The sequence below is a fragment of the Hemibagrus wyckioides genome, linkage group LG28, assembly GCF_019097595.1.
Source record: "Hemibagrus wyckioides isolate EC202008001 linkage group LG28, SWU_Hwy_1.0, whole genome shotgun sequence".
NCBI lineage: Eukaryota > Metazoa > Chordata > Actinopteri > Siluriformes > Bagridae > Hemibagrus > Hemibagrus wyckioides.
This window is the reverse complement of record NC_080737.1, coordinates 12,987,024-13,014,842: the sequence shown is the minus strand read 5'-3', so window position 1 is coordinate 13,014,842 and position 27,819 is coordinate 12,987,024. Positions and strand designations below refer to the sequence as shown.

Here is a 27,819-nt window from a genome sequence, read left to right as displayed (position 1 = left end):
GAGGGAAGGGGTTTGCAAACTTTTTAGGGAGTCAGAAGAATGAGAAACACTGGAGCAGGAATAGTGTAATAGAGCATTACTCTGTACTGCAGTGTCCAGTACACTGTGGCTATGAAACTGTGACATCATAACACTAAGACAGACGCAAGTTCCTGCTGTGGCATGATTTCTGTCGGTTCTGCCTGGAGACTATAATGTGCTATAACCCTAGTACACATATGTGTATGCTGTATGGAGCTGCAAAATGACAGCTACTGCTGACAACCCTCAAATACTCATGCAGGTCTAAGGTCCTAACCTAGGTTGTAAGGTCAGTCAGTAGCAGCAGCAGCTGTTCAGGAGTATAAGTCTCTTAGGAGCTGACAAAATGTATTCTTTCCAAAATCTGCCTCCATCTTTTATTTAGAACAAGCAAGTCCAAACAGAGGTGTCAGTGGATGACAGTTTATCTGGACAGTTTAATTTCTGGACGCATGTTTCTTCTGACGCTCAGTGGGAGAGCCGAGCTGAGCCGATGTCTGGACTCGAACCGGAGCGGCTGCGTGCTTTGTGCTCTCTCCAATCCAAACAGAAGTGAGAGGCAGAGGCTCGCCTGACTGTGGTTTCCAACTGCAAGCGGTCTGCTGCTTCCAGGCTATAATTACTCACACTGTCCCGACACAGCAGAGCAAAGCTAACTTCAACCTCACGCTGCATATATGCAACACACACGGAAAAATATGAATGAAGGAATCGTACTAGGATCATTTGATACAGAGCAGAGAGAGAAACGATTCAATGAAAACTTTAAAAATGGACTAATTTGCGGATAATAAGAAATTAAAAATCGACAGATATTAAAATTCCATGGCCTGGATTTGTAAGCAAGTTTCAGGTTCATCCTACTTATACACTAGTGACTGGCAAGACCTTTGTGTAGTTTGTCTCTTGTGGGCAGGTGTTCATTTCGGGCCCCATTTAATTTAGCGACGTTATACATGCAGACATTAGATAGTTACCTAATTAGATAAAACCCGGGACATCATCATGACGTGCTAATGATGATTCATGGGAAAGACCTAGGCTTCAGTTGCATGTGACCTTTCGTTTTGATCGGCCAGCATTTTGGTGATTTTAATGATTCTATTATATTATACAGACTTTACATGCTACGTTTACGCTTCACGGTGTAAGGGACAACAGACCGTACGAAATAACCTACTGCAATCACTCCGATGTGAAAACGCGGTGCTCCTGCACGTAATGCGTAAATGTTGGCAGGTCTAGAGAATATAAATATTATGCAGAAAGGAACAAAGCTAAGGCTGCCAAGACTATAAGAGTCCTGGATGAGTAGACGGAAGATCATCGCCTGTGTCTATGGCACAGTGAACGTAATTAATAGCTTAATATATTCTATGGTCCCTTGCAATTATGTGCATAATGCATTGGCTCTGATGGTTTGTAAGCTGCGAAGCTTTTTAATCATAGTGCAGCACTAGCAATTTAACAAGGTCTTGAATAAAGCCTGTGACGGCTGTGCCCTGTATCCAAGAGGGTCTTGATTATATGTGTACCATAAAAATAATTAAGGCCTAATGAAACAAATCTTAATAAAGCCACCTGATGAGGACCAGAGTTCATCGAACACTGCCAGGATATATTCCGGGAGAGGAGTTGGCATTGTCTAACGATGAGTGGTGCCATATCGTGGTGGAATCTCGCCAAGCCTATTAAATCTTCTGCTTCGAACCAGTGACAGAAGTAACATGCATCGCTATTTTGTTTGGTTCTGCTGACATTATCATACACCACAACTGGTGGGACCTGAACCAACACCAAACACCTTCTGGATTGTAGCGTATGTATTTGATGCTGAAACAGCTTCTACCCAGTCATTTTTTATGGGTCACAGTTTCGCTTGGCTGGAACCATCAAAGACATCAAAGATGCAGGATGACAACAGGTATGCTCTTTTGATCGGTGAAACTGAACAGGACGATCCTCACGTGTGACCTTCGATGACCACGGTGACACAATGAGATGAAGATCAAGGCAGAATAAACATGAGGACTCTCGTGTAATGTGTGAACTCCTGTTCAGTCAGCTACAGATCATGGAACTTGAAAAAGAACGACTAGAAGTGACCTTTTTTTGACGTTAACCGCAAGTAGTTTCAGTCACCTGACACGACTTTTGTGTTGTGGTTGCCATGTTCAGAACTAAACTGAAAAGTGAATGTGAACGTTACGGGAATGTGACTTACAGATGGAAGAGGGCAAAAATGAAAATGAGTGCAGTCGAATTAATGTAAATCTCCTTCACGGAAGCACAGACAGAATAAAAACGAATGCAAAGGCAGAGATTGTATGTCGCAGGATATCTGTGAAAGGCAAACACACATCTCATGGCCTACTACGATAGTGACTCACCTCACCTTTTGTACTTTTTCAACTTGTGACTCCTCCAAGGGTAAACATCACTCATGCAAATGAGCATTTTGCTCCGACTTCAAATCATGTAACAGGGGAACAACGGGTTTTGGCAACTGCTTTGTAAGGTGCGTCAGCTTGCTTGAGGGAATCCGGCTGCTGGAAAATGCTGCCAGTGTTCTGTTGGGGGTTGATAAAAAACTAAAAAACTTTCTCACTTACCTATTACACTGAGGCCCCACTGCTCCAGATGGGTCACAGTCACACGGCTGGCAGCCACCGGTGCGGTTTCTGAAATAGCCGCTGTAACACTGATCACAACGCGGTCCTGAATAGCCGGGCAAACACTTACAGCCGCCGGTGAGAGGGTCACAGCTGTCTGGGCTCACTGAACCCACTGTACTGCAGTTACACTGAGGTCCTGAGAGAGAGAGAGAGAGAGAGAGAGAGAGAGAGAAATACGGAAGCGGAGAGACATACAGAGACACAGAGAAAGACCGAAGAAGGAGAGAGAAGGAAGGAGAATCAGAAGGACAGAGAGATACAAAAAGACAAGGGTACGAGAAAGACAGATAGAGAAAGAAGCCAAAAAATAAAAGGACAGAGAAAGAGAGTTAGAAACAATGAAGACAGACAGAGAGACAGACAGAAAAGACAGACAGAGAGAGAGAGAAATAGGGAAGCGGAGAGACATACAGAGAAAGACCGAAGAAGAAGAAAGAAAGAAGGAGATGGAGAGAATCAGAGAAAGACAGAGACAGAGATACAAAAAGACAAGGGTACGAGAGAGACAGAGAGAAAGAAGCCAAAAAAAAGGACAGAGAAAGAGAGTTAGATATAATAAAGACAGGCAGACAGAAAAGACAGAGAGAGAGAGAGAGAGAGAGAAAGAAAGAAGCCAAAAAATAAAAGGACAGAGAAAGAGAGTTAGAAACAATGAAGACAGAGAGAGAGAGAGAGAGAGAGAGAGAGAGAGAGAGAGAGAGGGAAGCAGAAAGACATACAGAGACACAGAGAAAGACCGAAGAAGGAGAGAGAAGGAAGGAGAATCAGAGAAGGACAGAGAGATACAAAAAGACAAGGGTACGAGAAAGACAGATAGAGAAAGAAGCCAAAAAATAAAAGGACAGAGAAAGAGAGTTAGAAACAATTAGAAGACAGACATACAGAGAGACAGACAGAAAGAGAGAGAAAGAGAGAGAGAGAGAGAGAGAGAGAGAGAGAGAGAGAGAATTAATATCTCCCTATAATAATTACAAAGGAATGACTATAAGGATATGTTCTTTTCAGGATATCTCTATTTCCAAATGTCAGGCTTTCCTATTTGGGTTTTTTTTTATTCACTTTATCAGAATCATAAAAGAGCTGGAGGGAAAAGCGTCACCAGGCAGAACCTAGCACAATACTGCATAATAATAATATTCTTCCCACACTGAACTGAACCGAGTCGCTAAAGTACAAGATTTCCAAAATGATATTACATGATGTATATGGGTAATAAAGTAAAAACTAAAGCTGGCAAGTGTTGGATACAGTCCCAAGTTCTCAAAAAAAAAACAAAAAAAACTTTCCCTTGTATGTCTTTTGTGTTCTTCTAACAATTTGGAGTTGGATATCCCTATAATGAAAAATAATCTCTCATAATCCTCAGACCTGAAGCACTAAAAGTGCCCCTCTTGTCCTATAGACACTATACAACGATCAGGCATAACATTATGACCAGTGACAGGCGAAGTGACCATAACACTGATGATCTCCTCATCATGGCGCCTGTTAGTGGGTGGGATATATTAGGCAGCAAGTCCTCAAAGTTGCTGTGTTAGAAGCAGGAAAAATGGACAAGCGTAAGGATTTGAGCGAGTTTGACGAAGGGCCGAATTGTGATGGCTAGACGACTGGATCAGAGCATCTCCAAAACTGCAACTCTTGTGGGGTGTTCCCGGTCTGCAGTGGTCAGTATCTATCAAAAGTGGTCCAAGGAAGGAACAGGTGACAGGCTCAATGATCCATGTCAGGAGTGAAGGCTGGCCCGTGTGATCCGATCCCACAGACGAGCTACTGTTGCTCAGATTGCTGAAGAAGTTAATGCTGGTCCTGATAGACAGGTGTCAGAATACACAGCGTATGACGGGTCAGGGCTGTTTTGGCAGCAAAATGGGGACAAACACAATATTAGGCAGGTGGTCATAATGTTATGCCTAGTATATTATATATATAGTCATTAAAACCATCTTTGTTTTCTTCACATTTATCACACTGCACTCTGCAGGGATGCTCCATCTTACACATAATAAACAAAACAAACTGTCTCGTTTCATTATGCGCTGTTTTCCGCCGTGTCGAGCAAGTCATTCTTACTCACAAGTCCTTAAGTAATAGCAGTGAGGATGCATGCTGGGTATTGTAGAGACTGAACGCTGATAAACACCTGTGTGACGATGATACAGAAATTCTCTCAAAACAGAATGAGAGACATATTACTACACTATCAAACAGCGGTGACCTTGATGGTGGCATGGCTGATGGCGATGGCTGGTGTGAAGCTGTTTCTTTCTGTAGAATTCTGACCGTATGGTTGCGCAAATGTGAGCGGCAGTTTCATTTTGATGATGGGCGAGACCAGACAGACTAATTCCAGCTGACGGAAAGTCTACGGTAACTCAAATATCCACTCGGTAATCAGAAAAGCATCTCAGAACACACAACACGACAAACCTTGAGGTGGATGAGCAACAGCAGCAGCAGATCACATCAGGTTTCATGCCTGTCGGGCAAGAGCAGGAATCTGAGGCTTAAGTGGGTACAGACCAAGGCGATGGTTTTCTGATTTTCTGGGGATTCTAGAGATATTGTTCACACTTGCACAACGAGATGTGAAACACAAAGTTCCCCTCCTTCGCAAATAACTAACAGGAACAACATTTCAGCCTTCTAGCATTTAAAGACAGTTGTGGAAACTCTGAATGCATAAAAGTAACACTGGGAGGATATTATGCCATTTTGCTGTGTTGTCCATTTCCTGTGACTGCCTGCAGGAAGTGCAATAGTCTCAACCACATGGTGTGCAGTGACTAGCAGCAGGGCACCACACCTCATCTATTTAAAAAGAAAGAAAACCCTCTGTGCTAATGTGGGAAAGAAATATTCTGTCAAGCAAAGAGAAGCGCTAAGAATGTCATCAAATGTTAATGACTATTCTCTGTTGGTGGGGCATTTTGTTGCTGTCCAGGGCTTATATCTCCTAAGGCACGTTGACATGGAGCAGAAAGCAGAATTGTACTCATTAAAAAACATGAAGGGTAACATATTGTTTCAAACCGTGTGCTCGGAATTCTGAACTCATGCGCTGGAATAAGCATGATACCGGTGACCCGGAACTACAGACAAACTGTCCGCTCTCTTTCTGACCGTTTTTTTTTTTCTAATTGAAAAACCTATTCTATCCCTGTCATGCTAACCATTTTATATAATCAATGAGACAAATTAGCTTGCCAACCTTTTTACACTGCGTGATTCTCTACTCAATAAAAAAAAAAAAAAAAAAAAAAGAGCAGATGGGCTCCAACAACATTAATCTGGAATGACTGACAGTCGTGGTTTAACTCTCCAATATTAACTAATACCCCCTGGAAGCCCTTCCCCTCTTCCGTGTTTCACTATAATCTATTGCCTGCTACTTCTTTTCTCCGAAAGATTTTTCAGCTTGACAGATGCTCTGACACAGAGTCAATGGAGAAAGCCATCAATGTTTGTTCCACTTACCAAACATTAGCCAAGTACAGTGGTACCTCGGTCCTCGACCACCCCTGTGCTCGAATTTTTGGTATTCGATTCGAATTTTCGAGTCGATTTGACTCTCTGTGTACGAAAATATTTGCGGTGTACGAGTTGACCATCATTTATAAATAAATAAATAAACAAACAATAAAACGTTTGACTAACAGGGTAGGATGGTAAACTTATTGCAGCATTCCACTGTATTGCATAGATGTGTATAACATTTGAGTACTGAACAAGTCAAATACGAGTCTTCCTGATCTCTCTCACACACACACACACACACACACACCTTTTTGCTTATTGTATGGAAACACAATTTTACAAAAAATACAGTAGATGACCCAATCAGCATGTGAATCTGGAATGATTGGCAGCTCTGATATTAACTGGCACAGTGCAAGCCCCGCCCCTTTCCTCCCATCCTGATGAAAACCAAAGGCTGTGTCAAATCTGGGTTGAGTGATCAGTAGATCAGAAATATATTAAAAATGCACTGTTACCCATGTACGTTTTTTTACTGCATTTTTAACCCAAATGTTTAACCCATTTTTGTAAATCAGTTCTACCTCATTACTAATTTGAGCATGCCTAAATTGAACAAGCCTCGTTAAACTATGAAGCGGTTTATTTTGTTGACTGATCAGAGCAGTGGAACCTGTATTCAGTCCTGTGTTTCAGTCTAGCCTAGCGTGCATCCCTCTTGCACTTTGTTCAACAAACACGTTAACTCGCTTATCAGTTACACATCATCATATGCATGCTCATTAACACATATGCTCTGTGTGTTATAATGTCACGGTGAGAGGTCTTATACTGGCTGTCGCGTATAAATAATAGATAAATAAATAACTGTTTGCTCAGCAGCATTTTGTCGGGGTCATAAAATTTGAGACGGTGCAATTAATCATCACTACGGAAACACTCGGTGTGATTAATTATCGCGCTCCAAGTGTAATAATATACCGCATAATATGAGGATGCAATCCAATATTATGTGGAATGAACAGATAATGTATTCTAAACAGATACATGCTTGCCAGGTTCACAGGGTCGGGAGATCGGAGGTGTGCATTTAGACAGGGATCCTGCAGGACGAAACTGTCGTGCAAGCTATTCCTTATCCCCGAGGCTGAGAATAAGCAGGCAGTCAGATTCACTAAAGATAGTGACACCGTGTGATACCTTCAGGATAGTAAAGTATAATGGAAATACTCTGATATTCTAGCTTGCTTATCTCTCATCTGCCTCTCAGATGCAGTTACACTACAGTGGCGGACTGCTGGCTGTGAACTGTGTGGTCATGATGAGGAAAAAATGCTGCAGCAAGATATTTTTTTCCCCGAAGATTAGCCAGGTGGTATCTCCTGGAGAAGATTATTATGGGAAGTCAACATGAGCTAAGAAATGAAGGGGGGAGAGAGAGAGAGAGAGAGAGAGAGAGAGAGAGAGAGAGAGAGAGAGAGAGAGAGGGAGAGAGTGAGAGAAAAAGAGAAAGTGAGAGGGCGAAGCAAGGGACTCGGTGCACACATGCTGAAAGAAAGCCACTGGCAGGCAGAACTGTGTTGGAATGGTTTTCGGAAACTGCCTACGCCGGATTGTTGTGCTTGGCTGGGAGGTCAGAAAGTAAAACACGTGAGTGAAACGGCCCTCCAGAGACGAGAGCCTGCTGCTGATTTTGCCGCATAATTCATCATTATAAAACGGTGAATGCCTGCTAGCACGGTTTTATTGCGCAACGCACAAATCAAGCGGCATGCACGGAGGCTGACACTTTTCTGCTGTGATGCTCTTTTACACTAAACCGTCACTGATATAATTTATGCTATATGCTCAGGATCTTTGATGGAGGGAGAGAGAAATGGAGAGCGGGGATATATTTAGAAAAGAGCTCACGGCGAGTACGGTTCCCACTGGAAGACGGAGGGACCGATGTGCTTGTGGACTGGAGGTGACCTTGCTAAAGATAAGATTACACAATGGGGAAAGCTGAGAGACGCACACCATTGCGCTGTAATAATACTATCCACCTGGTTCAACTGGAGGGACGTGGCCTTTTTTTGTATGTTTTTGTACATAATGCCTAAAAAAAAAAAGGGATACTGGTAAAAATGATGAATCCTGGACACTTCAATGTCAGTCATAGCCTAGGGCTCATAAATATTTTTTTAAATTAAAAACATTAATAAATGACATTTTTTATCCCGCGAGCATACATTGTCATGTTTATAAATATAATTTAACTCCTCAAAATTGACCCCCTAATTAAAGATCTACTGATTTCCTGATATTTTACAGCCTTAAGAATCATAATTATTGGAATAACATAAAAGCATTCGCCTTATAATCAAGAGATTCAGAGTCTGAATCCCGAATCATCTGTCAATTACAGAGACACTAGCCAGTCATGGGTGTCTGTGAGCTCACGTATGTGGCAGAGGGTAGATAGTGATTTCCTCTGGGCAGTTTTCCTCTCCACTGCCATGTGATTTGTAAAGATCTCTGCTGGTGACTGCCTACGTGAGGGTTCAAATCACTTTAGGCCTAGAGGGGGAGAGCTGGCTGGTGGGCTGAAACTGGCAAATAACCAAACTGGGACACATCCATGTAAATTTGAGCGGGTAGTGAATACTTAAACATTCAGAGTGGAATCTGGGGTAACATTTACAAGCATGAAAAGGTTTGCAGTGAAATATTTAACATGATCACTTCTAATTCAGCTCATTAGTTCCCCTCCAGTGCCATGTAAACACACTGAACATCGTCGAATCCTCATTTTCCAGTTGTTTTTTGTGCCATTTTTCACTTAAACCTAATTATCAGAATCTGCAGAGAATACTGCAGCCTCCAAGGATGGAGATGAGGGGGAGGAAATGATGTACAGCCTTCACCTGAACGCAAGTCCCTTGGTGAGTATCTGTTACTGAGCCACACAGCTAACAGAGGAAATGAAGACATCTGAGCCTCCAACCAACTGGGCATCTGGCACGGGAGCGGAAACGAGGCGCTGAGTAAATATCGTGGTTGGTATTTTGAGTTGATCTACACCTGCGTGTCCTATAGGCTGTTTACCAAATGGTTATGGCTCTGAAGTGAACAGTTGAAGTGCATGCTTCGCAGACGAGCTCTAACGTTTCTAGGGTCCGCAAGATTAATGACAGCTACACATAAAGCACTGGGAGACATCCTCTGCTAGAGATTCTGTTCGTCTCGCACTTGTCACCTGTCCCGCTGCAGGAGAGCTCAACACTGTCAGATTACGCACAGAAGGGAGTTGGACACCTGCTCGGATTGATGAAAGCCCTGCCGGAGCCCTACACATGTGGAGCGGGGCCATCAGCAGTCAACATCTGTACACTTTCCTACTGCCTGCCAAGAAAGAGACAGATCTCGGAATAGTGACATTTCACATTAAAAACACTTTCTAGATATAAAGCAGAAAATGAACCGTAAAACTGATATGTTTATATAAGACAACTTCTTTATTTCTTAATATTTACTGTGTGTTACTGCAGAATCCACCTTCCGGCTACATGATTGCTGCTGCCAGCAAGCAGCTCCTGACTGCACAGTTCATAATATAATTACACCCTTCCCTACTCTCCTTATAGCTGGAATGATAGAAACGCTTGTCTTTTAAGGCTGTTTACTCAGCTCTGGGTGATTAAATGGCTCATTGCGATTTTTAAAAGGGTAAACTGCAAGCGCCAAAAAAATAAAAATAAGAAAATCAATATGCAGAAGCACAGAGTAGAGTTCTCACTAACTGATACGTCTTGCATCAGACGTCAGACCTTCCGGGCTTGCCAGTACTTGCAGCGCTTTAGTATGTATACTTTTACAACCCTCCCTAATAACAAGGCTGCAGCTCTTTAAGTGAGAAAAATGACACATAAGTGCCTTCATACAGTACCGATACTCAATGTGATCTTAAATTGTGCACCATGATTTATATTATGATTCAATTCGCAGTGGGTTTAAATAATTATTTTAAGGGCAAGAGGGACAAAAACTGCCATTAACGCCAACCATACTTCATGTCTTGGATCATTAACTAGCTCAATCAAATGGCTGACGTGTGTCGTATAGCAGCTTTGCATTTTGAAAGCCCGACATTTCCCGTCTCTACGCTACGTCTTTAATACGACATGGCTGGAAAATGGTGAGAAGTGTTTTAATATAAACGTTTTTTTTATACTGTATCTGAAGTTTTCTTTCATTATATCTGCAAACTATTGTGTCTATTACATGACCGAACAAAACTATAATGTGTATTTGTGGATTATTATTCGCTTTGACGCTGTTACATAAGACTGTTAGAGGCTGATAATACAGTGGCGGTGTGTGATTCTGTCAGGCTATGTGGCATCCTGTCAACCTGCATTGCCACTAGCTTTCCAGAAAGAAAAGAAACGAAACCAGCTAAAGAAACAACTCCATATGGCAGATGATACTCTAAACGCCGTCGGGCACAAACGCCAGTCTGATGTTTGAACAGCATATGGGCTGAATATTCACCGATGCGTGCTGGCTTCATATGCTGATGGAAATTCTGCTTTCCACACCTGATACTTCAGAAATCAGAAATTCATCGCCCTCGAACTAACTCTGAAATAGACGTGTCTGGCGTCAGAGCCATTATTATATTTGAGCGTCTATTTTTGTCTCTCTGATCGGTTCTGCCCGGCCGTTTACCTCGCCAGTCTGGATTTCTACCTGAGAGCTGGGTAATGAGCACAGAGGGAAACGGAGGCTAGGAGGAGAGCACTTATGCGCCTCAAACATCTGTGCATTATTAAATTGGACTGGATTCATATACAGGCACCATGTAAAAAAAGCGAGATGTCAATCAGTATTGATATTATATCATGAGAGTGGGAGAAAAGAATAAATAAATGGGTGGGGTTCGACTCTTAAACTCGCACAGCCACAGCATACAGGCATGATTCCCAGAAAAACAATTACATGCGGTTGTATTAATCCATATCCAAATGCTCTAGCAAGTCTTTTTAAATTATTTTTGTTGTTGTTGTTTAGTGTTGGCAAGTCTATAATGGTCTCACTGTGTAATATCATGTGTATGAAAGAAATTGGGTTACTGAATAAGAGGATGTGACAGGATAAAGCACAAGAGGACGTGCTAATTCTGCAATATCGTGCCATCTAGTTCATTTAGCAGAAACGGTTTACGGGCCTGTAAATAAAAATCCATTACTATCTCATTTGCTTTTCTTTGGAATTGATTGTTCATTTATTTATTTTCGGTAACCGCTTCATCTTGGTCAGCCTGCCAAATTGGATCTATCCCAGGAGAGTTGGGAGTGATGCAGGATCTAGATGAGCACACCCTGGATGGGATGCCAGTCCAGTTCCAGACACCATGCGACACACACACACACAAACAAGGTCTCACCTAGGGGCAATTTTAGCATAACTAATCCTCAGGAGGTGGAAGGAAACCGGAGAACCAGAAACCCATTAGAATGCCCCACCAAGGATCGGACCCTGGAGCCATGAGACATCAGCACTACTCGCTGTGCCAAAGGGCCACCAGGGAAACCATCATTTATAATAAAAGAAACCCAACATTGAGCTTATTGCTTGATTGCACGGAGTCCATGGTGTAATAGTGCAGAAGACCACCATGAATATGGATGACGGTTTAAAAAAAAAAAAAGTAGGATGAGGTGAAAGAATTGTGGAAAATCTTGAAGTGAATGATAATAATATACCATCATGTTTGCTGTCAGATACTTTGCAATGTTTTGGCAGCCTAAAACCTGCATGTATGATTAATGGTTAAAGCATTCAGCAATTTCGGCTCTTTCACTCTGTGCTTTCTCCCCAGCAATGTGTCCGTTGCTCTATATATGGAAGCGGCTCAAAACAAATTCCCTAAAGTGCTGAAGCAAGAGAAAGCGGTGTCTCTGCTTTTAAGCGACTATTTCACACCGGGGCTCCTGCTGTGTTCAGAATTTGAGACTTTCTTTCTCTTTGAGAGAATGATCCACAGAATACACAGGAGATTTACAGTGCAGGTTAAATTGGAGGGAGCACTTACAGACGAAGCCGCAAAAATCACCTTACATCACTAATACATGCGTTACAGAACCTCGTACTCAAGCAGCAAATGTGGAGATCGAGTAAGATGTTGAGTAATGTTGCAAGAGAACGTCTATTGTAATTATTAATGATTCACGTTGGATAATCCACTGCTGTATAAATCCCAGAGAATCTTCATACATATATGCATGGCTGTCACACTAAATATATCATGCATACATTTAATACCTTTTTTTTATTATATATAACCGCTAGCTATACTAATAGCCTTTATTACAGCACAGTGAAATTCTTTCTTCACAGCCTTGTGGGTTGGGGTCAGAGCGCAGGGTCAGCCATGATGCAGCGCCCCTGGGTTGGGGGCCTTGTTCAAGTGCCCAACAGTGGCAACTTGGCCATGCTGGGGCTCAAACCCCTGATCTTCCGGTCAACGACCCAGAGCTTGAGCCACCACCACCGCATAGGGTGCGAGTGGCCATTTTATCATTTGCAGGTCATCACCTAAATAGCTCAGCTAAAAATCCCAGAAGCATCACTTCTCTGACAAAACAATTTAACCATTTTAAATTTGGCTAGTTTGGGCTGGTTTTTGCTTTCTGTAGGAGACGAGCGTGTTTCCTGGAGTGCTTCACGGTGAAGAAAAAGCACAACAGCTTTCCCACAGACTAATAATGGACTCTTTACCTTTTCCAGGTTAATGTTGCTCTGAAATGCTCAGGAGGAGGGAGGCTTCTTCCAGCCTGTCTTTAGCGGACAAGGCTGAAAATGTCGACATTAATTGAAAGATGCGGAGAATTGCTGACTTTCGCTGAGGGAGTTTCTGGCATGCGGCCATTTTCTATTCACACATCAATCCCAAACTGCACCACTCGGTGTTATTTTTAAGAAACAATAGAATTAGAAACTTGCAACAAATCTAAACAGCTCTTGAAAAATATTCAGGGTAGCAAGTGATGTTTTCTTTCTTTCATGAGAAAAGAGGATTTCAGAGAGGGGAAAAAAACAGACATAGTAGAGTGAAAAGAGAGAGAAAGAAGACACCGAAGTCTGTGAGATGCCGGTCTTTACTGTTCATCTTGGTGAGAAGCCAAGTCTGAAGCCAGCACACTGCAACTGGAACCTACCATAATCATCTATTACAGACCATAGATACATCTAGATACATTACACCGTGCTGGGAGTCAATGTTGGGACCATTTCATGAAGGATGTGGGTTCAGTTTGTTTTTGTTTTGTCGTTATATAGTTTCCATCCAAAGCAATTTATGCAAATGATATAAAAATGAATATTGCAAAAAAAAAAAAAATTTTCGGCTGAAGTAGGTTATTAATAAAGATGAGATGCAAATAAAAGAATGCTGGAAATGTTTTTGTTGAATAGATTATGATATAGTCATGTGTTCCAACAGTACATCCGGATATATGTACAGTTATAGGTCTGTATGTAAACATGGACAGGGTGTGAACAGACAAACAAGCAAACTGTTTTTGTTTGTTTTTGTTCTGATTAACGGAAAGCTTGAATGGAATAAAGCGTTGAGTAAAGATGAATGGATCTTACAATTCCACATCTTTCCATCACGTTGCTGTTCTGCTGCTCTCTTCTTTCCGTACCCTGCCAAACCCATTTTGTGTGTTCTTTGGCAAGTGTTGTCTTTTCCACTAATTTTTATGTCTTCAGTGCAGCGAGATTTTCTCTCTTCTTTTTCCAGATGTTTTGAACGCAACGTATCGTGAGTGGGAAGTGACGATAATAAAACAGTGGTCCTGTCCATCCCTGAACATGAGGACCTTTCTGCAAGGTCTTTCCAAATAGCAGAAAGCAGCCGACTTCCTCTTTTGTCTTTATTGACCCATTTGGTCACAAGAACCCTAAATGATTCATCTATTATAAAATCGGTGCGATCGCGGCAGGAGAGAGAGCAGCAGGACTGGGAGACTAAAGAGGGAAGTGTGATAGAGAGGGAAGTAGACAGTGGGGAAGATCGAAGAGAGGACAATTTCCAGTTTGTCACAGGGACAGCCTGCTGAAGAAACAGCTTAACACTGACCTTGCATCCAAAGGACACAAGAGAGGACTTGGCGGAAGTTATAATGGACGCACATTGCTCATAATAATAATAATAATAATAATAATGCTGTCGAAAAACTAACCTAAAAACACTGCTCAATATAAGAAGCTTGATTTTGCAATTTTCCTTCCATCCTTTTGCCACATCACTGAAAGTCTATGACTGAAAGGCACCTTCATGTGATCTTGACAGAGTTATATCTCATTATTGTTCCATACACGCACTACAGCGTTCACATCTTGAAAGATGTCTCCCTCTGGCCAACAAGATTTGGACAGTATAAAGTATTACATACGCCTTAAGGTCAAGGTTTGTATCGTGTTATCCTATTTATGGCACAGAAATGTGTATGTTCCACTAGTGAGAGGAGTAAATAAACAATTCTTATAAAAAGCTGTGTGTACACCGATTCGGTTCCATTCAAGTCCATTAACGGTGTTGCGTTAAAAAAAAAAAAAAAAAAAACACTTTGTTTGCTTTTCCCATTGTGGAGTCAGTTCACTGAAGTTTCCGGTTTGGCTTGGCCCAGGAACAGAAAAGTCAAACAGAACTCGAGCAGAAATAAAGACATTACAAGAAATTTCTGCATATCGTACCTTAAGGACTGAGAGGACACTGATCGATAAATTTCTCAGAAAACACTGACGTCATCTCATTATCGTGATCATCAAGGTTGACCAGGAGACTCGAGGTAATGACTGATGACCAGGTAATGATCTATGCAGCCTTCATGGACCGCTACAGCTCTCGATTTGGAAGATTGATCAGGAAGCAGTACAACAACTCATCCAGGACCCAGGTATTCACAACTGGAATACATCTCTCTAATGGCCACCCAATCAGATCGCTGGCATCTCTGTAGAGGACCAAATGATGAATCAACTGTGATGGTATCCAATTGTCCATTCTCAAATGAGGAACTCTACAGTGGGCTATTTAAAGGAGGAATGTTTACAAGAGGCAGATCCAAACTGAATAGATAACATATATAATCTGGACTAAAAAGTAATAAAACAGCTAATGGTAGTACTGATGCAAGTAAGCACTACGTCAGGTGACATTCCATATCGCCTCTTTGTAATTGGTTTTCTTTCGCCTTATGTTATAGCATCAGATTAAATGAACTGGGAAATGAAAGATATAGGTTATATATCTATAGGTTAACTGTAAGAAATAACACACTTTTAGATGAGTCCATATAAACCTGTGATTTGCCTCGCAGCTGAACTAGTGTCAGAGCTGCTTTTACAGAAAATTAATCAGCGCCTTCTGACTAGCCTCCTGGTGGTCCAGCCGGGTTCGATTCCCGGGCAGGGTGCTGAAGAGTTAACTCTCAGTGCCGGTCCCAAGCCCGGATTAAATGGGACAGTTGCATCAGGAAGGGCATCCGGTGTGCCATGAGGACCAAATGATTTGCAGTAGCGACCCCAAACAGGAAGCAGCCAAAACAACAACAACAACAACAACAACAACAACAACAAGCAACACCTTCTGACCAATCAGATTTGTGAACTTAAGACCCTGCGCTCTCAAGGGCACCTTTATAGCCGTGATCCTGTCTGTTTTGTATCATTTCCTCTTTTTCCAAACCTCATAACTGTATCAGGTGTAGCTTAAACGCTTACTAGCACTTACACTGACCCTTTCAGTTTCTACACTCGTTCATGAAATTTTCTTGATCATTGGGTCATTGTCTGCTGCTTTTATGCTTGGGTTGCATTCTGCCTCATTTGTCGCTCTGGATTTGGATAAAAGTGTCTGCCGAATAAAAGACATGCAAATTCAATGGAAATGTATTCCTTAGTGCAAGACCGAACATGCCTTCAGCTTGGGGAGGTTTTATTTTTTAATCAAGAGCTTTAGTGTCAGTAAGTGGAGCAAACCAAATCTCTTTTCATTAAGTCCGTTCATTTAAAGTAGGAGTTTAATGAACTAATTTTATTAAACAAGGCCATGTTTAATCTGGCTTTAATATCTGGAACAATCATTACTCCTAGAGCTACTGCCAATCAGGTTTACTCTCTAAAGGCGTGACACCTAATATCAACAACAAACATGTAAAAACATGATGAGCAACGGTCGCTAGCCCCGGAAATACAAAAGGATGGCGTGCAATGACTTTCCGAATGAGTGATTGACGTGAAACTGTAAAGGTGAATGATGTTCAAGCCCCATGATCACAAATACCAGGAGCGTCAGTGTTCAGATATTGGATTACAAACAGCTGGCTTTCCCCACCATCTTCATACGGAAAAGTAATCCTAAGATGCACTTCAGGTGTCTCCTGGAAAGCTCTACTGCAGAATACGCCTCATCTTCATAATTGTGAAGGCGGTTTCTGAGCCTGATCTACTGGACAAACGTGGAGTTTCATTTCCCGAAACACCTCGGTCACCGGCGAGGGCACATAAAAGGTGTGTCTGATAACAAAAGGCCATGGAAGTTTTGTACGCTCTTTCACTTTTAGTCATTAATTATTCCCAGGACAAACAAAACAAAGCACGTCGGATTCTGCCACTTTCGACGTGGAACATGTCAGGACGTGGTTTGACGCAGGAACAGATCTGAATGGGGAACATAAAGAAAATTCCTTGCATCCTGTGCATTGTGTAGATTTCGTTGGCTCACACCATCTCCAGGACATGCCCTTTGGTGTAGATCATACATGGTGGATTTACATTCATGTGTAGTGCTGAATAGTGGCTTTATAACTGCTGTACAATTTCTGATGATCAGTGTGTGCACATCTGGAGCTAAATATGATTAGTTTTTTATGAGATGTGCTTTCAGGTCATGGTGGAAGAACCAAGGACTGGTTCAAGGCTGGAAGCTGATGCTCTGTGGCTGCAGTTACTGATAAACACAGATTTATTAGTAAACACCTACATCCAAATAAACCATGTGCACTTTAATCTTGGTAAAAAAAAAGTTACCTTTTTCGGTGGTCAGGTCTGGTGTGATGGTGCTTGTGGTGGTAAAATCCGTGGTAGCCGCTGTGTTTATTGCTGAACTCGGTGTAAGAGATGTGACAGTAGTTGTTATGGAAATGTTTAGCTTTGTCGAGTTCTGCAGCGTTGGAGCCATTGTTTTGGGTGAAGGAGCGACTGTCACCATGTCGTTTCTGGTCATGTCCTCTGGAGTTATGGGGAATGGAGGTGAGGTCAACTTCTCCTCAGGTAAATGGTTCGGACTGGTTGTGGTACCGGACACCTCCAGCTGGTTATCCGACACGGCACGCGCGTGCCTCGCGACGCTTCTGCCGTGCGGGCGGAGTGCACGAGACCAGCCAGTCGTGCACGCGAGCAGGAGTAACTTAAACAGCGGAAAAACTAACATTCTGTATACAGCGCCCACTTTAGCTCCCCATGTGAAAGGTTGTACTGTTTAAATCCGTTTGTGGAAAGCCCAGCCTCGGTCCGGTCACCCCGGGTAGAATGAAGGAAATCTACTTTAAAAACTCGTTCACTGCGCGAGATCTGCTGTTCCACTCCAACTACTGACAGTTCCTCTCGCTTTCGTCTACTACTAACACTCTGCCAGCCAATCACAAGGTGCGCGCGACGGGGTTTTGAAAACAGACGTGTCTCTCGACCAATCACAACACGCGGACGAGGAGCTTCGAAACTGCCCCCCTAAATGAACTGTCATAATGGAAAAGCTACTATTAAACCGCCGGGACTGTTTTTGGGAACCGACTCCTGTTTGGAGTGTAGGGAATCGAGTGAGTCGGTTCAAAGAATCGGTTCCTCTCAAAAGAAATTTTTTAATAAGGTGCAGACGAGTGACTAAAGGAAGGAAGGAATGTGCGGGTTTGTGATGTTTTGGAAGGTATTTGTTGACATGATTTTGGACCACACGTCACTTTAAAGGGGATAAATAATTATAAAGTTATACTTACGGTAAAGCATTTCTACCCTGATGGGAGTGGTCTCCTCCAGGATGGCAGCATCACCATGTAAACTTTCATAAAAGGTGTGATCACATACTATGAAAATAGTGTAAATCATATGCTATCATCTGATCTCAATCCAAGTGAACACTTTTATTGAAACATTTTGGAGTTTGATGTTAGCATTCTCAAACACCATCATCACAAATTACCAACTGATGGAATATCTACAGGAAACTTCTGATCACTTGTGCAAGCCCAACACCTTACTAGGATATACGTCAGCATTAGCAATATTTATCATTGCACAAAGAACTACACAGTTTAGTAACAATAAATTAATATACACTATATTGCCAAAAGTTTTGGGACATCTGCCTTTACATGCACATGAGTGTAATATGGAGTTGGCCCGGCCTTTGCAGCTATAACAACTTCAAATCTTCTGGGAAAGCTTTCCACAAGGTTTAGGAGTGTGTTTATGGGAATTTTTGACCATTCCGTCTAAAAGTGCATTTGTGAGGTCAGGCACTGATGTTGGACGAGAAGGTCTGGCTTGCAGTCTCCGCTCTAATTCATCCCAAAGGTGCTCTATCAGGTTGAGGTCAGGACTCTATGCAAGCCAGTCCTCCACACCAAACTCACTCACCCATGTCTTTATGGACCTTGCTTTGTGCACTGGTGTGCAGTCATGTTGGAACAGGAAGGGGTCATCCTCAAACTGTTCCCACAAAGTTAGGAGCATAAAATTGTCCAAAATGTCTTGGTACGCTGAAGCATTAAGAGTTCCTTTTACTAGAACTAAGGGTCCAAGCCCAACCCCTGAAAAACAACACCAGAATTCAATGATTTGGAGGGGTGTCCCAAAACTTTCAACAATATAGTGTACTGTAATAGAAAAATATTTCATTTTTGATGTGGATGATAGACATGAAGTCACTAGCACAAGCTTTCTATTGTCTTGATCATCTTGAACTTTCTTGATGAACAACGGCCAATTTAATTTTCATAATTTAAACAGTTAACACTAACTAAATTAACCTATCCTAATGGGAATTCATTCTTTTTGGGGTAATGACTTTTAGCCTTAATAATGACTAAATGATCCTTATGATCTATTTCAGTCATTTTATAGGTCTAGTATGGTGGTGTGTAAGCTTTAATGGGACGAGGTGAACCAGCTTAACCAGTTGGAATGAGTCAAACAAGTGAATCAAACTCAAAGTTTCTACAAGGAAAACATATACACGCTATGACCAAAAGTATGTGGACACCTGAACATCAGATCCATATGTGAACTTACTCCAAAGAGTCAGAAGCAAAGAATTGTCTAGAATTTCTTTGTATACAGAAGCACTAAGATTTCTCTTCACTGGAACTAAGAGGGTCAAATCTGTTCCAGCATGACAATGCTCCTGTGCACAAAAGCCAGCTATATGAAGACACAGCATGCCAGGGTTAGAGTGGAACCTGACTTCATCCCAACACCTTTGGGCCAAAGTGAAGCACGACTGCATGCTGGGCCTTCTTGCTTAACAAGTGCGAAATTATGAGTCGCTGGCGCCATCTTGTGGCAAACATCCACCTATTCACATGCTGTTCCTTGCACTTGAAAACATCTACAGTATATAGATCTCACATGGTTTCCCCTTCATAAAAGGTTCAGAATAGATGGTCTTTGGGAACCTTTAACCAACCCCACAACCGGAAATACACAAAACCTGCCCAACCTGTCAAAGCAGATGTGGGTGAGGAGCTTGTAGTGTGGTGCCTGCATTGTCTTAATAACAGTATTTTAAACCGGTTTATTCTTCTCTTTATTATTCAGAGAATTACACAGATTTAAAATAAAATGACAAAGTTTAAGAAGAGACATATTATGTGAGGCATTAGCAGCTCTGTTGGTGGTGGACGAATCTAGACTGTGTGGTTTACATCTATGATATCAGGAGATTATCGCTGATACCTGGGTGTAGAGATGTTTTTGAGTATTCTGGGATTTTCACACACATCTTTATCTAGAATGGTGTAGACAACAAAAACACTGAGAAAGTGACATGCCAAGACACGTCAGAGAAAATCTGCCTGATTGCTTCAAGCTCTAATAATTGCTCTGTAGTATAGTGAGCCATAGTGTAGCCATAGTGAGCAGAAAAGCATCTCAGCATGCACTGAACATTAAACACTCAGGTGGATGAGCTACAACACTAGAAGATTACATCAGGTTCCACTCCGTTCAGCCGTGAACAGGAATCCGAGGCTGTCATGAGCACAGACTCACCCGAACTGAACAGCTGATGATTAAACAAGGCTTCGGCTTTATATAACTGTGATTGTTTGAGCATCCTTACTGGCAATGTGAACCATTTTCGCTCTTAACCTTTAAAGGTGTTTTCACTTACAGAACTGTCACTCACCATTCTGTGTAAACTTTAGAGACTGTTAGCAGTTTATCAAAAAAAAAGTTACACCAAAATTCGCACCGACAACCATGCAGTGGTTAAAGTCACAGAGATCATATCATGAGATTATCACTGATACCTGGGTGTAGATTTGTTTTCTGGGATTTTCACACACATCTTTATCCAGAGTCTACACAGAATGTTGTAGATAACAAAAACACTGAGAGAGTGACATGCTCAGACACGCCAGAGAAAAGTGACAGATTGGTTCGAGCTGCCGGGAAGGATTTTCCACCTACAGAACTGTCACTCACTCAATGTTTTATTTTTTGCACCATTCTGTTTAAAATTTAGAGACTGCTGTGTGCGAAAATCAGCAGTTCATCCAAAAAGTTGCACAGAGATCACATTTATGCAATGTTATTCTCATGTTTGCTGTAAACATTATCTGACACTCTTGACCTGTATCTGCATGATTGTATGCATGGTGCCCCTGTCACATGATCGGCTGATAGAATAACTGCATAAATAAGCAGGTGTTCCTAATAAAGTGGACAGTATATGTATATCAGGGTATCATTAGAAGTAAGTCCAGGATGTTGTTGCAGACCTTTCCCATGCTTTAGAGATGGCTTGTTGCAGATTATCATAGCTCAGCAGTCCGGTTATCTGTCCAGTTTGTCCCTGTTTCCTGACGTGACAAATTTCAAGTCAATACACTCCTCACTGCAATGGATTGTAAATGTGATGATGCTGGACTTGTGTTCTGACACCCTCTCTAACATACAAGAGTTTGCCTGGGATTATGTGTTGCTGTGGTTGAAATAATATTTACTAAAGATCCTCACACAATGTTTACTGGAGGCATATGTCTTGGGTTTTTCCAGACACTTCGCCATATAAGGTAGCTCCTGCGTTGCTTATTGCTCATTGTTCGTTACCACTGACATAAAAAATGTTTAATACGATGAATTATGGAGTGGCTATTCCAACAGGCACCAAAAATGACAACAAGGGCCTTACAAAACCAAACACTTTGTGTTAATCATTACTACAGGCAGCAATCATATGGTAATTTGTCAATACTGCCAGAAGAACTCATGCACAAAAATAACCTTAATAGAAATAAAACTATTTTAAAATTTATTATACAGTAAAGTGTGAAAAAGGTTAAGAGGCATTCCAAAGCCACTTTGAATAGTAGCTTAACCTTATTTAGATAGATAGATAGATAGATAGATAGATAGATAGATAGATAGATAGATAGATAGATAGATAGATAGATAGATAGATAGATAGATAGATAGATAGATAGATAGATAGATAGATAGATACTTTATTCATCCCAAAGGGAAATTCACAAAGTCTGAACTAGTACAATGTTTAATTTTTCGTGTTTGCTGACTTGCCATCTCTCATTAATCAGAAATGGTTCCTGTGGTCTATTTGGACCAATTATTTACTTACTGAAGACAATAAAGTACACAATTTGGATAGAGAAAATGAATTAAGGAGGCTATTTATGTCAAACCATCTTTTACAAAGCTAACAGCATTGTGGCTGACCCCACACACCCCTCACACACACTCTTCACCCTCCTGCCATCTGGAAAGAGGTACCGGAGCATTCGGGCCCTCACAACCAGACTGTGTAACAGTTTCTTTCCTCAAGCCATCAGGCTCCTCAACACCCAGGACTGAACTGTTCTACACTCTCTCTCTCACACACACACACACACACACACTCTCACTCAGGACTGAACTGTATATCAACTCTCTGTCTCTCTCACACACAGATACACACACACTCTCTCTCGACTGTGTGGACACGCACACACAATTTATATTGTTCATTAGTTATTGCACTACCTCTACCTGTCATCCGCTGCTATAGTCATATTTATGTTTATTTCTATTTGCACTACCTCAACCGCTGCTGTGTATTTTTGCACAATACTTTTTTTTTTTTTACATCATTTCACTTCATCTTATTTTATTTCACTTACATTCCATCACACATGTTCTTTTCTTTCCTTTCGGCACTAAGTGTCCTGTGTTCTTTTGTGTTGTCTTTTGCACTGTCTTGTCTATGCTCTGTTTGCACCTAGATGCACACTGTGCACTTTACGTGGCTAAGACAAACTTCTGTCCCAGCTCTGTGGTGGTGTTTTGTGTTGAACTTTCTTGTTGTATGTTTATGTAGCACCAGGTCCTGGAGAAACGTTGTTTCATTGCTGCCAGTGTTTCATTACTGCGTCAGCTATATGTGGATGAAATGACAATAAACCTTCTTGAATCTTGAACATTTCCCGCATTTGGCAGACATCCTTATCCAGAGTGACTTATCACATTTTATACAACTGAGGGTTAAGAGCCTTGCACAAGGGTCCAGCAGTGGCAGCTTGGTGGACCTGGGATTCAAACTCATAACCTTCCAATCAGTAGTCCAACACCTTAACCACTAATCTACCACACACCCCTGAACAGATGACCAGTTTCACAGTGTTTGTCGAAAGAGGCACATATCAGGGCATCTCCAGAGACTAGAGCGCTCCTTTTCATGAAATGGATGGATGATTATCTGATTAGTTGTCAAAAACGGTTTTAATCATATAATGTAAATGCGAAATGTGAAGATCTTTTCACTTCTGAATCGGAAGCTTTCACTGACCCAGTCATGGGGTCTACATATACTTTGTCTACGTTGTTCTCATAACCTAAAGGTTTTTAGCACCTGGAGTAATTGAAATAACAGTATGAAAGTCTGCATGGCCAATGAAGAGATGTTTGCTCCAACCCATTCTACCTAGAGACACGGTTCTACGAATATGGAAACTTTCCAGAAATAATACACCATATATAGATGCCTTATTCCCATCAGTATAATTAACAGTGAACTGAAATATACCTTTGATTTTGTTATTTGTTTCTTTAAAACACTTCCACTGCACATATTCACTTCAAATCTGCAGACTTTGTAAGCTTTTATAAGATATAACTCAAAAGGGAGGCCCTTTTCTAAGCCAGGTCTTAGTGGTTAACATGTTTTCCTTGACCTTCCAGGGTCAGGGGTTCATTTCATCCATGGAGTTTGAAGATTTTCCCTAGATTTTAGAAGTTTCCTCTGGGTACATTGGTTTCCTCCCCCGTCCAGAGGCATGCGTTGTAGGTCGATTGGCATCTCTAAAAAATTGTCCGTAGTGTATGAATGGGTGTGTTTGCGCTGATGGATTGACCCTCTGTCCAAGAAACTATAAATGCATTTTTGTTTGTATTTTTACACACAGTGTCAAAAGTCATTTTTAATTTGTGAAATAATAAATAAGAAAAACTAAAGTAACTGAATAATTATTTTTTAACAGATATTGAGGAGTACTGGAATTACGTGAACTGTTTTCGTGCATTATTGGACCATTACAGATGATTAACCACATGATTTATGTGGTCAGGTACTGATGTTGGGTGAGGAGACCTGGGGCGCAGTCAGTGGGGTTGAGTTTACGGCTCTGTGCAGGTCTTTAAATAGACTTTGTTCATAAAATTTACTTCTTTTTATTTACAATCGACTCTAAATAAGAGTAGAAGCCACATCCACCACCAGAGGGCACCGTCCACTGAACTCTAATGGAGATGTCACACTCATTTCCTTTAACCACAGTATATAAAGTACATGGACACTGTTATTTGAATCCCATTGATTTGTATTGTTATTTTGCATATGGTCCTTCCCTGGCCTCTTCTTCTTTTGGATTCACCTTTGGCTCTTGGATATTGCTCATCACTGTAAATACTGAAACTACATGAAACTCCATTTTGTTTCATTATTAAACCCATACAGAAACTTTACATCTGACTTACCACATGACTCAAGAGGTCAGGTCACTAAGTTAAGTTTTTAAGTAGCCTTTATTTGTCACATATACATTACTGCACAGTGAACATATTCCATTTCTGGAGGGTTGGGGCCATAGCACAGGGGCAGCCATGATGCAGTGCCCCTGGGAGGAGGGGGTGTTGTTAGGGGGCTTGATCAAGGGCCCAACAGCTTGGCAGTGCTTGGGCTTGAAACCCAATCTGCCAATCAAAAACCTTGAGCCTTATTCACTTGAGCTACCATTTGACTTGAGCAAACATTTACAGTATGGCACTGTAATATACATGATATAATACAATACATAACTCAGTACCTTTGCTTGATGCAGCACACAAAGGAACTGCAGGGTTTTGCTCAAAACACGGTGCTAGGAATTGAAAATGTGATCATCTGAGCTAAGACTTAAAACCTTAACCACTAAGCTACAATAACTCACACACCTAGCATGAAGTAGTTAAATCAGTGCACGCTAGCTGAAGTGTTGTTGTGTTGGAAAACTGGTGCAATACCCTCGGGCAGGATGTTATGTGTTATTTTATACAACATTGAGATATTACAATTTACTTTACTGTAAATATGTTTTATGTTTACTGTGAATTCTCCAGTACTTTACTGCCAACCCCAGTGCTAGTGAAATAAACAGCAATTTGTACATTGTGTGTTTTTGTTGTCACCTGATTCACTGAACACTCTTTTGGATTTGCCCTTCCTTTTATATAAGCTGATATCTCTGTGATTGATCTTGGCCTGTTCTTGGTTACTGTGTTTTGGGATATGGGCTTTTTGAAACAAACCAGCAACAAAATAGAACATGACAGCATTTAATAACTAGAGACAACGTTAAAATAAAGAAAATGAAAAAGATGAAATGAATTTAAATAGACGACTTTAAAAATAAAGACCACAAGACGTCAAATAGAACTCATCAACTTTGAATAAACAGAAGCAATTTAACATAAAAAAAAATTAAAAATAAAAAGTTGGTTGTAAATAATACACAAGGTAACTAGAAATAAACAGAAGCGATTAAAAAAAAAAATCAAATCAACTTAAATTAAAAAAACATTGAATCTAAATAAAGAGTTGACTATAAATAAAAGATTTCAACTTAGTTAGATAATGTGTTGTTTACTGGAAATTCAAGCACACTCTTTATGTCTTTATTAATTTTTGTTAGATTTATAGAATCTTATTTATTTATTTGTTCGTTTGTTTATTTATTTACTTGTTTACTTACTTTTTTTTTTAATTCAAGCAGTATAAATTGCATAATTAAGGAGAACAGCTGGAAGCTTGCATGATAAATGTCTAAATCAAATAACATAAAATAAACTAATATAAAATAAAATGAAATTTAGAAAGTAGAGATGAATTTATTATTCAGAGTGTCACATACTTATAAATCGGATTACATTTTGCTCCTAAATTTAAAGCTTTTTTGATTGAATACATTAATTATATACTTATATTTCTCAACAATAACACAAAAATATTTGGTTATTAGATTATTATCACCATTTCGAAGGGAACCCATGAATTGTAGAAGGTTTTTTTATCATTACTTTTGTTTTATTTTGATTTGTTATTACTTTTTTTTCTTGGCTTACAGGAGTGAATTATTACTACTTATTTTTAACTTTTGTAGTCTTTTATTATTATAGTCTCAGTTTAATCTAGCCCTCCTTTTGAATGCACAGCAAGAAACTATATCAGAGTTATTATTTGGAATGTGTACAATAATATAGACTGACCTGGTGTATAACATTATGACCACCTGCCTAATATTGTGTTGGTCAACCTTTTGCGGTTAAAACAGCCCTGACCCATCATGCACTGTGTATTCTGACACCTTTCTATCAGAACCAGCATTAACTTCTTCAGCAGTCTGAGCAACAGTAGCTCGTCTGTTGGATCGGATCACACGGGCCAGCCTTCGCTCCCCACGTGCATCATTGAGCCTGTCACCGGTTCACCACTGTTCCTTCCTTGGACCACTTTTGATAGATACTGACCACCGCAGACCGGGAACACCCCACAAGAGCTGCAGTTTTGGAGATGCTCTGATCCAGTCGTCTAGCCATCACAATTTCGTCCTTGTCAAACTCACTCAAATCCTTACGCTTGTCCATTTTTCCTGCTTCTAACACATCAACTTTGAGGACAAAATGTTCACTTGCTGCCTCTAATATATCCCACCCACTAACAGGTGCCATGATGAGGAGACAATCAGTGTTATTCACTTGTGCTCATAATGTTATGCCTGATCGGTGTATAATATGTATTTTAACCAAATATTTGTTCTATTTGATAACTTTCTGCACACAGAACGGATAAATAAATAAAAAAAACCCTGATGTTTGATCGCAGTTGACGTTTTTTTATAAGCTTTACATAAGCTGATGACTTACTGCAAAATAAATATCATTACTTTTATAATGATGGTTTGTGATTTGTCATCATTATAATAAAAAGATTACAGCTTTCCAGAACCCAGGAAGTCCCTCAAGAACCAGGATCTTTATCTTCTGGTATGTTTCACAGAATTTATTTTCCTTTTTCATTCTGATTCTATTCAACACAAGCTTCGAATAATAAAAGGAAATGTCAGTACAGTGTTTCCATTAAAGTATGCAGTAATAATGATTATAGAACTTATCTGAAACTGTTGTGCAAATTGACATTCAATTACAAACCGATGTCTAGACCTGCCATTCCATTGTTATTATAGCTGTGTGTGTCTATAGGTGTGCTTCTTTGCATTTTCTTGAGTTGCCTTGAAATTATTTACATGTAATTAAAAGACTTTTTGCATGTAATTCATCCTGAGTGAACGTGTTCAACTCACGTTTTTAGATTTTGTTTCTTTGCTTGCTTGGTTTTTTTTTTGCTCTTGTTTTATCTCCATTTTCTTTAGAACATCCTTATAGGTGGGCGCACCTTAATTTATAACTCCATAGTAAAAAAAGTATGTGTTCAGAATAGCCAGTCTTTAAATGCTTGTAATGTTTACATAATCTTTTAACAACACAACGAACACCGTTTGAGATGGCACCAACAGAGATGATGACAAGGAAGAGGTTCATAATAACATGGTGTGCCTTGACCTTAATACCCTGTATATCGAAAAACTGATTGTGGATGAGGTTGTACTGAGGCGCCATCCCTACCTCTATTGATGGGACTGAGGTAGAGCTTGTCTTTAACTTTGAGATTCTGCATGTCAACATATCGGCTGATCTTTCCCGGCACCTTGAAACCTTCCGTCTCACCAAAAAGGCACAAAAGACCCTTACTTTCTGGAAAAACTAAAGATCTTTTTATGTTAAGTAAGTT

General features: G+C 40.6%; 1 protein-coding gene across 2 annotated transcripts in view; it reads right to left on the bottom strand.

The window, feature by feature from the left end:
• si:dkey-220k22.1 (multiple epidermal growth factor-like domains protein 9) overlaps nt 1-17,839 on the bottom strand; it is an 83,174-nt gene extending 65,335 nt beyond the window's left edge. The window contains exons 1-2 of one of the 2 annotated variants that reach the window (XM_058383435.1): nt 17,256-17,839; nt 2,634-2,832 (exon numbers count right to left, since the gene is read on the bottom strand). In XM_058383435.1, coding sequence (XP_058239418.1) covers nt 2,634-2,832; nt 17,256-17,658 — 602 coding nt within the window. In that variant the 5' untranslated portion in view covers nt 17,659-17,839. The remainder of the gene's footprint in view (nt 1-2,633; nt 2,833-17,255) is intronic. The other variant, XM_058383434.1, reaches the window with a different exon arrangement.
• Nucleotides 17,840-27,819: the final 9,980 nt, after the last annotated feature.